The 13,611-nt window shown below is 45.9% G+C and overlaps 2 protein-coding genes across 8 annotated transcripts in view; one reads left to right on the top strand and one right to left on the bottom strand.

Moving 5' to 3' along the window:
* Nucleotides 1-384: 384 nt before the first annotated feature.
* Nucleotides 385-6,769, bottom strand: LOC106023526 (uncharacterized). 3 transcript variants are annotated; one of them, XM_031051389.1, is made up of 4 exons: nucleotides 6,552-6,769; nucleotides 2,484-2,924; nucleotides 1,587-1,727; nucleotides 385-501 (listed from the first exon to the last, which is right to left on the bottom strand). In XM_031051389.1, the coding sequence occupies exons 1-4, from the start codon at nucleotides 6,616-6,618 to the stop codon at nucleotides 497-499; spliced, it is 654 nt and encodes a 217-aa protein (XP_030907249.1). In that variant the 5' UTR covers nucleotides 6,619-6,769; the 3' UTR covers nucleotides 385-496. The 3 variants fall into 3 exon arrangements, with proteins under 3 accessions (XP_030907249.1, XP_030907248.1, XP_030907247.2); XM_031051388.1 differs by lacking the exon at nucleotides 385-501 and adding an exon at nucleotides 533-1,228; XM_031051387.2 differs by lacking the exon at nucleotides 385-501 and having other exon boundaries at nucleotides 1,446-1,727.
* Nucleotides 6,770-10,276: 3,507 nt separating this feature from the next.
* Nucleotides 10,277-13,611, top strand: part of GRAMD1C (GRAM domain containing 1C) — a 53,089-nt gene continuing 49,754 nt past the window's right edge. For 4 of the 5 annotated variants that reach the window (XM_034071808.1, XM_034071802.1, XM_034071793.1 and 1 more), the window contains exons 1-2: nucleotides 10,277-10,448; nucleotides 11,654-11,782. In XM_034071808.1, the coding sequence (XP_033927699.1) occupies nucleotides 10,314-10,448; nucleotides 11,654-11,782 (264 nt within the window). In that variant the 5' untranslated portion in view covers nucleotides 10,277-10,313. Of the gene's footprint in view, nucleotides 10,449-11,653; nucleotides 11,783-13,611 lie in introns of those variants that run through there. The other variant, XM_005151616.3, reaches the window with a different exon arrangement.

The following is a 13,611-nucleotide window of genomic DNA, read 5'->3' as shown; positions in this document are numbered from 1 at the left end:
GGGAAGTGGGGACAGATAAGAGTCATGGTTGCACTCCCAGAAGCAACACATTTGATTTTCTGGGTAGGTGTTATCAGCTGGAGAGCTGCAGGGTTTGGGTAGGTCAGGCTCCTTTTGTTTCTTCTGAAGCACAGCTAACAAACTTCAATACTACCTTGAAAATAAAAAGCAATGGCAGAGAAAGATGCAATGTACCTTGTCAGAGCCTAAATTCAGAGGTATGAGGCCAAACTAAGTGGGTTTTGGCAAGCAATAATACAAATCTCTTCACAAAAGGCTGTTTTGCTCCTCACTGCAGGAGGATGCTGAATATGCCATTGTGGCTGAAAAGCTGCAGGGAAAAGAAACAGACTAACAAAAATAAAATGCCAAAGACAATATGTATTGAGGTAAAGGTTTTTATTCCATCTAGAGCTCCATTTTTGGCTTACGGGGTGTCAGAAGTTGTTCCACCTGCAGGCTTTGCATCTTCCAGTGACTCTTGTAAAGTTGCACCTCAAGCTACACGGAGCAAGGAGAGTGAGTGATACAGAGTTAGTACAACACGATAAACTCTTCCAAGGCTTCCTGGCAAGAAAGGAAGTTGTGACACTGTTCCTGCAGAGGGTTTGCAAGGGGATGATGCTGTGTGGGCAGCAGCAGCCATGGGGTGTGGGTGCGTGTCTCGGCAAGGGCTGGAAAACTCTTCCCGGTAAGGGAGGCAGAGCTCCTGCCGTGTCCCTGTCTCCAGCACACTGGCCATAAGGTGGCGGCAGCTGCACAGTTAGTGGCGAGAGCATCTTCAGGGATTTCTTTTCTGAGCAGGAAGATTTTTGGGTGCTGGGGTAAAAGGTACAAACCACACAGCTCAGCACTGAAAGCAGAAAGTCAGCTGGGCTCCGTCTGAAACGCAGACCACATCCTGGTTGTGCAAAATGGGAACTAGGCTCATTTCAAAATCCAGCCTTCAGTGTCAGTCTACTCTAACTGGACCCGCTGACAGAGGTGAAAAAAACAGGCAAGCTTTCAGGTTCATTTGTTTCTTCTCGAGTCATTTATTTGGCTCATATCTAGAACATGGAAGTGTCTAGTTTTCCCAGCCTGATCAGCTGATCTAATAAAAGATATTACTAGGCTTTCCAAACCACACCTCAAACACATACTTAGGCCATCACAGGCTTTCTGTATGCAAAGAACACAGATGTAAGCACATAGTTGGTTGGAGGAAGAACCATCCTTCAGCATGAACCTAGAAGAAGTGAAGGGAACCCAGGGCTTTGTTAAAAGAAGAAGCAGCATCTCATCAAATAACTCTGCTGAAGTGGAAATTAAAGAAAAACCTATTGTTTTGTTTATAGGAACTCATTAGGCCCATGCATGAAGCTCTACCCTGCATAAACAAAGAGCTATTTGAAAAAAAGAACACAGAGCCAGCCCTGTTAGAGTTTCATTCACACTGCTTATTTCCTGAACCAGGTACTGTGTCTGACCAGAAGTAAGCAAATGGCTAATTCTTGCGTAAGTTCAAAAAAACAGGTGCCTTTGGAAATAATGATTGGGTTCATCTTTCTGGCAAGGTATTCCAGGCTTTGGTTTGTGTTTCTTACCTTGGTGAGAGCCTTGTCTCATGCAGAGGACACACCTCCTCAGCTGGGGGGTTAAAATAACGATCAGAACAATTATTCCTCCAACACCAGCTGCCACAACCCCAATGATTGTTCCAATGGATTCTTCTATACCAAACAAGCCTGGTGGAGAAGGAAGGTAGAGAGAGTAACAATAGAGGTTGTCCAGGCAAGTATATGCAATGCAGCCAGCACGTTTTCTGCAGTGGTTGTAGAGGAAGCTACTTATGGTGATATCAATTATGTCTATGTCTTGTCTAACATGAAATCATGGATTCCTACATAGGAGAGAGTGTTTTGCACTATGGAGCTCAATTTTTATTTTATTCCAGTTTAAGAAGCTGCTGCACTTTCTGGGGATCTAGTAGATAGGACAGCCCCATCTCTTGCAATCTCATCTTAACAGCTAGATGCTATGGCAAAAGATTTTGCTGCAGAGATAAGGAATGAATATGCAATTTAGTGGGTTGGAGAGAAATGATATCCAAAAAAGGAGTTTGGAACTGTTTTCTGAGACAGTATCTTGACACCTGTCACTCATGGAGGTTCTGCTAAACAGAGATATGAGCATAAGAGAACTTGTCTGGCTGTTTCATTCTTGGCACTGACACTGATTTTAGTGATAAAACTATTCCTTCTCTTTTGGTTGTAAATGCCCCTCCTTATAATAATACCCATGTGACTGCTCACAGAAGCAAGCCAATCAAAATTAGCTGGCCTAACGAAAATAATGAGAAATGCTATGGAGCAATTACACTCCATGATACAAAGCCCTAACTGGTAGAGAACAAACAGGCCAACCTCTTTCTTTTTGCATATGTGTAGACCAGCTTTGGAGAAGAAAGAAGGAAAAAAGAAGTAAAGAACATCAAATATTACCCAGAGCTCTCCTGATCCTGAGCTTTGTGCCATCTCCTGTCACCACCGTCCTGTCTGGAAGCGTAACCTCACAGAAATAAATACCATGGTCACTGATTGTCACATTGAGGATCACCAGGGAGGCATCCCCCTGGGACAAGTCTCCACTCATGAAAAACCTGGAGTTATTTGTCAAGACGGTCACATTGTTTTCTAGCAGGTCCATCTGCCCCTTTTCATCTTCTTTGTACCACTTCACCATCAGGTCAGTCAGGGAAGGATGCCGTGGTCTGTTGAAGTGGCAATTTAAGACCACAGTTTCACCCTCTTTGGCTTTTTCCTTGGCTGGTGTTTGAGTCACCAAAAGCTGCCATGGCTCAGGTGTTGTCAACAATGAAGGCTGTGCTGTAATGCCAGTTACAGCTGCATTCTCCTTGCTTGCAGTTCCACTGACACTGACATCTGCACCAGGAAAAAGAAAGAAGAGGAAGGTTGAGGATGATATGATGATAAACCCTCCAGCTGCTCCTGAATCCTAACCAGCACAAATAATGGTTCCTGGAATTAGGACTTGAGGGTAGTCACTATTATGATGATAGGCATTTTCTTCCTAGTTCCTGCTCAGATTATATTAATGTGTACAGATAGGTCTTTTTTTGATCCTCAGTTCCTTTCTACTGCCATAGTAGAGGAAGATTAATGCCATTGTCCAATGGCTTTGGGTGAAATTTAGAACCCATTCAGCCATATTTCCACATAGAACACTAATTTCTTTCTTCCCATCCCAATAGATATTGGGGCCTAATGTTCCTGCTTCAACTGCTTTTGAGACAAAGCAGAAAATGTACATACCTTTATACACAGGCAGCTTTGTTCTGACAAGTACAGTGAATATATGCATATCTTAATGCAGCTGCCTGCATCCCAAAATGTAATGTGTCTCAGAAGTTTTGGCACGTGCTTCTGGTTTCAGGATAGGAAATCTTGAAATTGATGGCAGAATCTCCATTGCCAGAAACTGAACCCCTAGCAGAATCTATCAGCGACTTGGGGGATGGCACCTTAACATCCTGCAGGTACTGATACTGAGGGTGATACCTATCCTTTGTGAAGGGACCACACTGTCCTACTAACCTGAGCTAGAAAAATATGGACAACATGCCTGTATACAGATTTAAACCTGCCTTCTCTTACTCAGCTTCTAATCATAGCATCAAACAGCCTTGAGATAAGTGTACTGTGAGTAGATCTCATTTCTGGAAACAAGCCTGGGCTCAGAAGATGAGGGGAATAGTTGCTGTCTCAAAGAGAGGCAAAACCAAACTCTTGAAAATAAGCCAGCAGCTGTCTCTAAGAAAGTGTTCAGACCAATTTTTGGAAAAGTTTCTCCTGCTGTTTTATTTTCTTCAAGTGAAACAGTCCCCCTTGGACATCCCAAGGACTGCAGAACATTCCACAGTGTGGAACTTGATTTTCCATTGTCTTGAGTCTTTCATTGCCATCCAAAGGGTATGAAAGCTATTGTCTGGGTCTGGTAAAGCTTCACAATGACAATATCCTTCTATGCTCAGGGACAAATATCTGAGGCAATGGAAAACCAAACGCCTTGATGATTGGTTTGAGAGCTATTTGCATGGCTCCTCCAGGCATGCTTGTACACAAAATCACAGTTGTATCCATAGTTATTGTTATTTATGACCCTTATGGGAGTAACATTGAGAATCTCTGTCAGCCAGCAGGGCCCTGTTGTTCTAGGTGTCTTATGAAAGGATGGGGTATAGAGCTTACAATTTAAATACCAGACAAGAGATAACTCATGGATGCAAAAACATAGAATATATAAGCTGACTATTAAACTAGGCATCAGCAAAGCATGTGAAAAATCTTAAGAGCTGTGTGGTGCTCCATGCTTTTACCTCAAAGTGAAAATCTTGGCCTTGTAACTGGAAGACTGATCCATGGGAACTGGATGCCTATGATTTAAGGTACCCAAGTATTATTGCAGTTTTGGATCCAGTCCCTTAAAACAAGTAGTCCTTATTAAAGATAGTGGATGAGATATTATCACTGTGATCACACATAATCTTACCAATAAGCCCACTGGATTTTCCTGGGGGAATCCACAGTCCAGATTTTCACTTTCCAGTTAGATAACTAACAATGCAGCAGTCATAAAGTGGAAGTATCTTGACAAAGTACTTTGATGATGTATAGAGTCTAGTTGAAATACTTTACAAAGCTGATGGTAGCTTGACATACTACAATCTTTGTGTACCAAATATTCTCATGTGATGGATTTGGTTGTTTTTTAGAGTGAATTTGTGCAGTTTTGTCATAAGTACTCTTTTAAAATCTGTTTGTTAACCGTTATCATTAACTGAATACTGCTGCTTCAGCTAAAGCAGTATGTGCTACTGCTACCTTGTTTTCATGGAATGGCCACAAAATTTCTTGTCCACTACAAGTATTCCAGCCTTACCATATACAGCCCCTGCAACACAATTATAATTTTTTATTCCTTTTAGTGATGTAAAAGTTATCATTTTTACACAGTCACTTCGTGGCACAGAGAACATAACAATGTGCTTTGATGTTGTCTCTGCTCATCATGAGTTTTATTTCCACCTCCTGTCATGAAAAACTGCCTTATCATCTGTTACCCCACATCCTTGATTCAATACAAAGCACGTAACTTAAAGCTAACTAGGAAAAGCAAAACGCAAGAGGAGTAAGCTGTATTATTTCTCCCCAGCTCTGTTTGGGGGTTTCACTGAGAAGGTCACAGCACAGATTCTATTTATCTTTGTTTCTATCTTTCTTTTTCTTTTGAAAGGTTGCATAACTGGAACATAATAGCTCAGTGGTATTCAAATACACAATGCCCTTATCATACTGGCATCTGGGAGCATAGCATGCCAAATGCCTTGTTGACTTTGCTTCAAAGCTTTTTTTAAGTCAAGTGCTTCATTAGCAGTGATGTGTGGGTCCCCAGTCATGTGGGTTGTAGGGCTCAATCCCCGAAGGAAAAGAATTCAAGGCTTTTTGGTGAAAGCAGTTGAGATAGACAGAGAAATACAGCATGGATAGCCTTGTCTTTACCTGAAAACTGGTTGAACGATCTAATAGGACACTGTCATATGACATTGGCTGTTCATGGCCAGTTTTCAACCACAAGGGGAGAAAGCTCTCTGGGACTCCCTGTAATGTGACAATGTGCTCCACATTTGGCAGTACTAATAAGGTACCTACTAAGCCATTAGCCTCCCCTTTATAGAATCTGCAGGTGGATACTTTCCCATGTAAGGCCATATCATTGGTTGTGAATGAGAAATGCACAAGGGAAGCTAGAGGAGTGGGATGACAACAGGAACGAACAAAATACACCTCCACTGTCTTCCAGCCCTGATGCCTCTAATTTACTTTTTGGTGCCTGGAGTATTCCTGAGCAGCCCTGCAAGCTGCCAACAGCACTGGAGAAGCAGAATGGTGGGTAGAGGGCAGTGCAAAATTTTACCTCTCTACTTGAGCCTCCCCTGCTTTGTTCACACTCAATAGATGGAGAAGAGGTTGAGGGCAAACAGGGTTCACAAACAAATCATCTCATTCTGGAATGACCATCTCTGAGATGGTTTTGTTGGCTTTAGAGCTCAACTTCACACTCCGCTGGTGCCATGGAGGTGCTTTACAAGCCCCTAGGTATCTAAGATTAAGTGATCAGTGACTGCACATTGCTCATTTTAATTTATATGACTTTTGCCCTGGGCTGAGGTTGGCTTTTGCAAATGGATTGTGACAATTACCAGTTGCTAATACATCAGAAAACTAAAACAAAAGTAAGTTTTCTGCCGATGATAATACACATCTTGAGAAAAACATACTCTTTCTGAACATTTCTATTAGCTAATCAGGAATGTATCCATAAGGCAAAGCATGTTTTAATGCACTGCACAACACTAGGTATTGTTTTCCTGCATCCTGAAGAAGCCTTCAGTGGAAAGTTGAGTTTTGAAAAAAGAAGAGAACCTCTCAAGCCAAACTGTAGAAGTAGGCTGTATTCCTTCTATTTAAGGAAGGTGGCTTAGTACTCACCCACCAGCAAGAAGAAGAGGAATGAAGATGTTGCAGATCTATAGAGTTTCCCAGTGTTCTGGCTCATAGTTGCTGAAGTATATGGCCTCACCGTCTCTCCCTCTGATAGCACAGGCAAAACAATATGTGTATGCTATTGCAACAAGACCTCGCATTCTGCCCTGTGAATGTCACACTTACTAAAGTTACCACAGCTTTGAGCTCACAGTACTCTGCTCTGGATGACAGCCACGTTTGAAGTGACAACAATGACTTCCCGGGGGCTGTTCTGATCTCTCCCTGAGAAGATGCTGAAACTGCTCTGAAAGCAGAGGGAAGATAATAACATTGTTTTTCACTTTGGCTTTGTATATGCTGCAACTGTGGGCTGAGTACAGAATATCCAGATACTCAAGACCTCTCTTCTGCTGATCCCCTCCATAGTGGAGGTAAGAAGACAAAGAGTTTATACTCCATTTAAGTAAAGGAGGCTGGAGAGGAAAACTGCTAAAGCGGATGGGCTGTCTGCAAAACTAGCAGATGTGCTCTGGAACAGAGTCTAAGTTCACAGAAAGGTACACACACTGCACTGCTTTGTGGGAAGACCTGCAGCAGCCCCAAACCCCAACCTGTAACATGCACCTGTGCCACCAGTGCCACTGCTGTACCAAGCACGTGACACTCATCACTTCCCTCAGCTGCAGGGTCAGGGATTATGGCACACCTTATCTAACCATTTTATTTATCTTAAAGACTTCAGATAATGGAATTGTACTTGAGTATCCAGTAGAGACTCAATTCCATATCTGTTCAAACACATACAAAGCACAATTCAGTTGAGATAGATAGGCATGAGTATTCCTGCTTCTCTTTGTACTAGAAAGCAAAAAGGACACCAAAAAATGTCCCCACCACACCATAAGGAAATCTATCATCATGCTACTGGCATACAGCTTTCTTGAATATGCTTTTAATAAATTCTGTCATCTTCATCTTTGCATGTGGATGCTTCTCAGTAACTGTTTCAAGAAATCCCACATCTGACTTGCAAAACTGCGCTCCATATAATGTCAAAAGGAACAACCCATTCCTTGAGTGACCATTTGTTGCTCTAGGTTTGGTGTGATAACGCTTGTATCAGCAAAAGCAGGATAGGCTAAATGAACCTAAGAGGCAAGTATTTATTCTCTGAAATGGGTTGGGAGATCCAAAAGACCTGGGATTACCAGGCAGGAATCACTCCAGAGTAAACTATACTTAAGAAGGGAACTGCAACCAAGTGCAAAACAACACAGCACTTCAGTAGAAAGATGGAAGGTAGATTGTGAGGGTGTTCTGAAGAAAGTATAGCCAAACTGTTAGTGAGAAAACCCAAAATATCTACAAAAGGAAGACGCTAGAGGAATCAAAACCAACCAAGAGCTTGAGGAGGGAATAACCAGCAGAGCCAAAGGCACCTGGCAGATCAAGAGGAACTGGGACTGAGTTACTGGCTTAGAGTACTCGACAGGACTGCATGTCAGAGAAGTCAGCGTGGGGAGATGGAGCTGGACCAAAGGATTCCAAACAGTGTCTGATTCAAACCCAAGTATTTGCTGTGTTTCTAAAAAACACTCAAGTGTCTTGTGGTGGACATACTACCCACAAACGCTGTTTCTGTTCATTTCAGCCTGTAACAGCAATTCTCTCATGAATCCTCCATCAAATAGGACATGCCTGAGCACAATTGTCAGGTCAGCCAGCTTGCAACTGAGGGAATACAAAGGGGTTTTAGTCTTGCTGGCAGTCATCAGTTGAACATGAAGCTTCTTCCACTTGGATAACCGAACATGATTCAGGCAGAATCTCAATTTTTGGACAAAAAGAAAAGTAAATTGGTCCCCTGAGTGGTGTTGAGAAAAGCTTAAAAAATTGAGTTTCAGAGGTCCAAGTCAAGACAGCAAGAAACAAAAATGAAATAAAACAGACATGAGTTTTCACATTTTCTTGTACATTTTGGAGACTAACAGTTGGCAGTGTTGTCCCCCTGTGCTGCTGGCAGGGTGGGGAGAAGGAAAAGAAATGGGAGTGAAGTTGAGGCTGGGAAGGAGGGAGGAGTGGGGGAAGATGTTTTTAATATTTAGCTTTATTTCTCATTACCCTGCTCTGACTCGACTGGTAATAAATTAAACTAATTTCCCCAAGTCAAGTCTGTTTTGCCCATGATGGTGATTGGTGAGTGATCTCTCCCTGTGCTTATCTGGACCTATGATCCTTTAATTGTATTTTTCTCTCCTCTGTCCAGCTTAGAAGGAGGAGCGACAGAGGAGGTTCAGTGGGCACCTGGCCTCCAGCCAGGGCCATCTCACCTCAAAGCTGCCCCGTCTGGGCCTTTGCTGCAGGGGGGAATGTCAGCCACAGGGACTTTTGCTAATGTATCAGTGGGCAGATATCACATGGCACAGAGATGTGCCTTCAGGAAAAGCTTCAATCCACTTTCTGGGGGAGTTTTGTGAGAAAAAGGACAGCTGGAAGGAATAGCCCTCCCATGTCAGGCTGCTGTACTCCTCCTCCCCTTGGACATCCATCCATCTGTCCATCCATCTATCCATCCATCCATCCGTTCGTCCATCGTTTGTCCATCCATGTATCCATGTTCACTGTCTACCAGCCAGCCCCCCGCAGCAAGGTGGTGATTTCTTTCCAGGTCACAGGGCTCTTCATTTTCCTGTGAGGTGACTTGAGGGCACAGATGTGCAAGCCATCATTGCTCTGCTCGGGTTCTCCAGTTTGAGGGGCACGAACTTAATTGGAGCCCAGCTTCCCGAACCTCTGGGTGGTCACTGAAACCCAGAGCAGTTTTAAAGCTGCTCGGCAGCTTTAACAACGAGAACCGAGGTTTCCTGAAGCGAGTCCCCCATTTACTTCCTTCACTTCCTCTCAGTCCGGCTCAGCCGGCAGCCACCCGCACCGCACCACAGCTGAGGCAGGCCTCCGCCCGCTCCCCCGCCAACACAGTCGGGGCGAGGGGCCCGGCCCAGCACGGCAGCAAGCGGCTGATGGCGGGCTGGGCTTCCCTTCCCCTCCCACCCCCTAGGTGCTCCTCGGAGCGGGCTCTGGGCGGTGATTCCCGCAGAACCCTCGTCCCGTTTCGGAACGGCTTTTGGGGCCTGGGCGCTGTTTAACGACTGCCGGGGGAGGGCGGCGGGGCCCGGGTCTTCCCCTCAGGCCGGAGGCAGTTAACGCCGCCTCCCGGGACCCCCCCGCCGCCGGCGGAGTTTTTCCTGCTACAGTGCTCAAAGTTTCCACCGGCTCCGAGGCTCCGTGATTAACGCTTGTGGAAGCCGCCGAGAGGCTGCTGGAGCCACCCGAGGCGGCGATCGCCTGCCCCGCAAATCTCTCCGCTCCCCGTCCTCAGGCGCGCCATCACTCGCCCGTGGCTACCACTTCCCACCTCGGCCCTGCGGCCCGGTCGCGCCTGCTCCTTTAAATAGCGGCCACGGCCCCGCCGTGCGCCCCGCTGAGGCAGTGAGTGGGGGCCGTGCCGCTCTCGTCCCCTCCATGGTAAGAGCTGTGGTCTGCGCGCTCCCCGCCCGCCCCTTCCTCCCTTCGGCGGGCTCCATGCCCCCAGCAGCTGCCCCGCCGCCGCCCCGACCCCCGGGCGAGTTGGCAGCCGGCGGGCTGCGCAGGTAGGTGCGGAGAGGGTGGGGGGGCGGATCCGCGCTCCTTCCCCGGCGGACGCGACGGGCGGGCCGAGGTCGCGGGGCTGCCCGGAGGTCCGGAGCCGGGCAGCGCCAGCCGGGGATGCGGGCCCGCCGCGCTCCGCTCCGCTCCGCCGCCACCGCACACTGCTCCGAAACTTCCGTGGGACGAGGCGGGCACGGCCGCGGGACGGGCCGGCTGTCCGGGCCCGAGCAGCGCCGGCGCGGTGGGCCGCCGGTGAGGAGGGGCGGAGGGCGGCCGGTGGGGCTGCTGCGGCCCCCGGAGGGAGGAGGGTCTGGGTTCCCGAGTGCCGAGAGCCCCCTGGGGAGATACCCAGCCGCGCTGCTGGGAGTTGGCTTCGGGGTTGCTGTGGCAGCCGCTGGGTTCTGTCAATATGGTGGGTCGGGAGGGTGATCCCGCAGCAGTACCGGGGCTCTGCCGTGCGGGAAGCCGGGGTGATGAGCGGCAACTGGTGGAAGTGTGGCGAGTTCGTGTGTCTGCGTGGAGGACCTTCGCAGAGCAGCTCTTCTCGCCCCACGTAGCCTGGGGTGTCCCTGTTTTGTGCCTCACCCCAGTGCCTTCTCTCGGGCGTACCCCCAGCCGGGGCCTGCGGCTTGGCTGGAGCCTCCGAAGAGTGCTGGCCTGTTGGAGGGGTGTTGGCACCTCTGTCTAGCCATGGGCGTTTGTGTGAGTGTCAACATTGCTCTGGTTTCGAGTCATTTTAGACTTGAAACCCAACTTCATCTCTTATTGATGGATCCAGTAATACAGGTGGTGTTTGTGCTCGGTTAGGCCCTGCACTGGTTTTGTACAGTTTCCTAGGTGGCTTGGGGCAAGTGTATTTTTTGGCTCAGTTTCTGTTCTTTAGTAAACCTGACTTCTCAAGTGGGAGGGATACCCAGGGAGATTGTGTGTACAAGAAGTGTGCTTACCTTTATAATAAGTGATATGAATAGAACTATTTGCCTTTTCATGTTGCCCTTTTATTGCTATACAACAAAACAGACAATTTACAGTGTAATTAAGTATAAATATTTGATGTATCTCATTCTAATAACATGTCTGTCAGCTAGTAAATGCTACACCAGCGTGACCTTTCTTAAGTTTTGAAAGGTCCCACAGATTCTGGAGACGTGTTGGTGTCTCATGTTGATGTTATTCTGGCTTTAATTGTCTGTGCAGCCTGAGTGTTCAAGTTAAGTGGCTGCTGTGGAAACAAAATACTCATAAAAACAAAAGCAATAATTAAATATCGTATACTCTAGGAAAAAAATGTTAAATAAGTGGAAAAGCTGTAAGTGGGAAGTCCTCCCATGCCACTTAACCTGGTGAAACTAGCATGTCAAGTTTTATTTACCATGTAGTTGTTATATGGATTAACCATCTTATTTTGCTTTTCTCTTCCATTGTCAGAATGACATACCTTGCTTCTTTGTTCATAGGAAGTTCATGAAGGGGATCATGGTCTTATTAGCCAACTACTTGCTGATTCAGAGGAGACTCCTAGTTCGTGCACAGAGAAAATGCAGGGTCCTGCTCAATATAGCTGGAGTGCTGACTGGAGCTTTTGGGTAACATGTTTTATCTTTCTTCCAACTTGTGTTTTCTTTATAAATATATATACATATATATTCTGATTTTTATGTGCATATATACTGGCTTTATATCCACAGTTCTCAAGTTGCTTTGTAGTCATGAATTAGTAAAGTGTTCTCCACCCATGTAGTGAGGTAGGTAATTTTATCATTGTCAGCTTACTAAAGTGTAAGCTGAGACTGAGAGGGGGTGAAGCTGTTTACCTGATGTCACCTATCAAGTTAGTGACAGGACTTCTGGTTTCTGTGCCCAGTCCTGTCTCCCAGTTCCTTGCATAGTTCATTGACCTGTCCATGTCTCTCCATGCCTTGAGAAAGACATTGTTGGTGCTTTTTAACAGTAAGGGCCGAGTTTTGATTCTCAGTGTTGGGTAGCTCTTTGGATGTGCTCTCCTAGTGTCTTTTGTCAAGTAAATGTATTTGTTTTTCACAAGAGTAAATAAGCTTCCAGTATTCTGTGTAAAGAATGGGATTTATGAATAGGAAGGGCAGGAAGGAGGGATTTAATTTTGCTCCTCTCCAAGGAGATGCCTCATTGAAAGTTGAGGGTCTAATAATAAATGCTCTCTTTAATTTTTCAATACTTTTGTCATGCGTTTGATGGATTTCTCCTCTTTCCTCCCCTGCCCTCTCCCCTTCTCTCCGGTGCAAGTGCAATGAGAGAAGGTAAACTTACGGATCTATACTTAGGGTGTATGTTTTGCTGTTAATTTTGTAGATGGGTTGTTGCAGTTCAGAAGGGAAGGGGAACACTTGTGGCATGGAGCCACAGGCAGGGTAACACCTGATCACATGAGGGACCTAAATGCCCTTCCTCACAGCTCTGACAGTCTGACTCAGGTTCTGCATCAGGAGGCCTCAGTAAACTGGCATGCTTCAGCATCATCGGGACTACTGTGTCCATGTACTGATGAGGTCAGTGGAGTGTTCATTGTACTCAGCAGGTGAAAGATTAAGTAACTAGCAAAGCCCGTAGGGAATCTGTAGCAGACCTGTGAGCAGAGCTAGGGGATCAGATTTCCCAACTCTATATAAATCTAGCTTGTATGTCTTTTCATTCCTCCTGTTCAACAAAGTGGATGTTCTGCTAGTCAGAACATTGGTTTTGCATCTCGGGCCCTGAGATAACCTTTCTTTGAAATGCCTGAGCACTTTTAAACTGAACAACAGTAATTTGGAGCCATTGGAAATGGGACGAGACAAACGAATCCCAGCAGGTTGTAGACTTGTGTTGCTAGAGAGTGAGTGAATACTTGAATCGTTGAGTATTTTCTCCACTGTTCCTACAGTGGCAGAGGTGATAGAGGGTTGTTCTGCCCTGTGTGCAGTTGTATGTCTTTACATGAATCAATAGCAAAGTGTGCTGCACAGATGTTGGACTTCCAGCTATGCTCTCCTTAGATGGCAAATTAGATTGTGCAAACGAACTCTTGATGGTTTGTATACAACCATTAAGGCAGTTGGTAGTTTGTGAGGTAGAAACGTGCTTAGGTCTTGGGGCCAGTTTGTTGGACTTGCAGTTAGCAACTCTTGTTTTTCCTTGATCAGCTTGGCAGTCTAAACTAAAGTCAGTAAAATGGAATATATGAGGAATATAACCATGCTACTGGCTTTGCCTTTTTAGGTTTGAGACATGAAGGTCAGAAGTTTCTTTGAACAGAGTTTTAGGCACGTACAGTGCGGTGTATTGTGTGCACTCCCAGTGCATTTTCTGCTTCCCTTAGTAATGTGTGCCTGTAACTTAAGGGGAATGGGATTCTTCAGCGCAGTGACAGCCACTAAGAGAGGTGTTGTCTGGTATGATT

This window comes from Melopsittacus undulatus, chromosome 2, assembly GCF_012275295.1.
Source record: "Melopsittacus undulatus isolate bMelUnd1 chromosome 2, bMelUnd1.mat.Z, whole genome shotgun sequence".
NCBI classification, from domain to species: domain Eukaryota; kingdom Metazoa; phylum Chordata; class Aves; order Psittaciformes; family Psittaculidae; genus Melopsittacus; species Melopsittacus undulatus.
This window is presented reverse-complemented; position numbering and strand designations above follow the sequence as displayed.

Bases quoted from the DNA above. Each gene is read 5' to 3' on its own strand.
- LOC106023526 (XM_031051387.2), bottom strand. From the start codon at position 6,618: ATGAGCCAGAACACTGGGAAACTCTATAGATCTGCAACATCTTCATTC. The intron at 2,925-6,551 runs GTGAGTACTAAG...TTCCTGGTGCAG, and splicing joins CCTCTTCTTCTTGCTGGTGG to ATGTCAGTGTCAGTGGAACT. The intron at 1,728-2,483 runs GTAATATTTGAT...CTTCTCCACCAG, and splicing joins CAGGATCAGGAGAGCTCTGG to GCTTGTTTGGTATAGAAGAA.